Source organism: Notothenia coriiceps, unplaced genomic scaffold (genome assembly GCF_000735185.1).
Source record: "Notothenia coriiceps isolate Sejong01 unplaced genomic scaffold, NC01 NC01_scaffold00021360, whole genome shotgun sequence".
NCBI classification, from domain to species: Eukaryota; Metazoa; Chordata; class Actinopteri; order Perciformes; family Nototheniidae; genus Notothenia; species Notothenia coriiceps.
This window is the reverse complement of record NW_011354061.1, coordinates 686-2,493: the sequence shown is the minus strand read 5'-3', so window position 1 is coordinate 2,493 and position 1,808 is coordinate 686. Positions and strand designations below refer to the sequence as shown.

General features: G+C 46.1%; 1 protein-coding gene across 1 annotated transcript; it reads right to left on the bottom strand.

Moving 5' to 3' along the window:
* Positions 1-136: 136 nt before the first annotated feature.
* Positions 137-842, bottom strand: LOC104953219 (vacuolar protein sorting-associated protein 54-like; the record flags this gene model as incomplete). The annotated part of the gene is made up of 2 exons (XM_010780130.1): positions 137-378; positions 677-842. Coding segments are annotated over 2 exons (408 nt in total), but the record flags the coding sequence as incomplete, so codon positions are not given.
* Positions 843-1,808: the final 966 nt, after the last annotated feature.

Genomic DNA, 1,808 nt, shown 5'->3' with positions numbered 1-1,808 from the left:
TGTCTGTCTGTCTGTCTGTCTGTCTGTCTGTCTGTCTGTCTGTCTGTCTGTCTGTCTGTCTGTCTGTCTGTCTGTCTGTCTGTCTGTCTGTCTGTCTGTCTGTGTGTGTGTGTGTGTGTGTGTGTGTGTGTGTTACCTGGGCCATCTCCTGCAGGTAGGGGGCAAAGTGTTCCTTGGTGATGTTGGGCAGGTAGAAGGAGGGCATCACCTCGGTCTCGGCGAAGTCCAGCCCCCACGTCTTGGTGAAGAAGTCAGACTCCCTCTTGGCGAGCCGCGGGTCGTTCAGCGCCGCCGGGAGGTTCACCTTCGAGCTGAACACGGTCCACCTGTCGAGATCCGCCACCACCGAGGGGCCGTCACACAGGCCCCGCCCCTCACCTGCACAGGGGACGAATTACAGTCAGACTGAAGACTCTTCTTGCACTATTTCTATTTTATTTGTATTTACTTGCACATCTGAAAAACATTCTCTTGCACTATTTAATCTGTTTTATTTGTTGTATGTCCTCATATATATATATATATATATATATATTCATGTTGCTCTGTTGGAGGAGCCTGGGACCTCAGTGTTTCATTGCCATATCTACGCTGTAGTTAATGTGCACATGTCAATAAAGCCTTGAATCTTGAATGGACAGATGAATCAGTTCAAAGGAGCCTTAAATGATCCCACCTGAGGGCTCCTTGGGGCAGACGTCGGGCAGCGAGCGGAGGCTCCGGCAGCGAGGGGGGGGGGCGTCCCGCTCCTTGAGATACATCCCATCTCGGCCTGGACGAGGCACGGGGGAGGAGCCGTGGCTGGAGGCCATGGCATCGGGAGGAGCCTCCCAGGAGGCTAGCTGAGAGAGAGGGACACATGAAGAACTGGTTAGACACAGGACATGTATATAAAGGTTACAGCTAATGATCTGCTGCTCCTTTTTTCAACAGATCCCCCAAAAAGAGAACAATGAATGTATCAGAGCATGATTCATCTTCTTCCGCTGTGCCGTCGAGCTCGATTGTTCAGTAAAAACTATTAAAAAACTCTTCAGTGAGCCTCACCTTTGCACTAGTGACATGTTCCTTCATCACCATGCACACACACTCTCCTGCTGCCACACATACTCACTAGAGCACTAAATGTGGTTTAATGCGGCGGTGAAAATAGTCCCAAACAAATGCAGTTATTCCTCCTGTTCGTTGAAGCAGAATTGACATAGCCTCCTTTAAAGAAGGCAGACTCTATATTTGTGTTTTTAAAGATGAACATATTTAGCAGTAACCAATTGGCTTGGAGCGGAGAACCAGACAGGAGTTAATGAGGAATGAACAAACATGTAGTCTCGATATCTTCATGGAATTTGATGACAATAATGAAAATATAGGTTATAGTCAGACCGGCTGCGTTGCAATATATATGTTTACGTCTCTTAAATCTACATCTTAATAAAAAACAGTTCAATATTAAAAACTAACTACAACACAGTAAGTCATCCGAGCAGCAGACCGATTCACCGTTTGTCTGAACGTCTCTCAAAGCTTTCTGTTTTCTCACTTAAAGTCCTCTAAAGTGCAGGAAGTCACACCTGTTCAGTGCGAGTGTGTTTCATGCAGCTGCAGAAGCTCAAAGCAGGACTGAAAGTGTGATGTTATCGCTCAGTGCTGCAGGTTCAGGGTGGTGACTCAATAACTGTCAGTTCCACCACCTGAACACGACAGTTCAACAAGTACACACTTCTGTGCCGAGCTGTTTTTATGGATAGTAAAAGAAAATAAAGAGATTTGAGCACTTAACTTAATTATTTATTAAATGTATTACACTT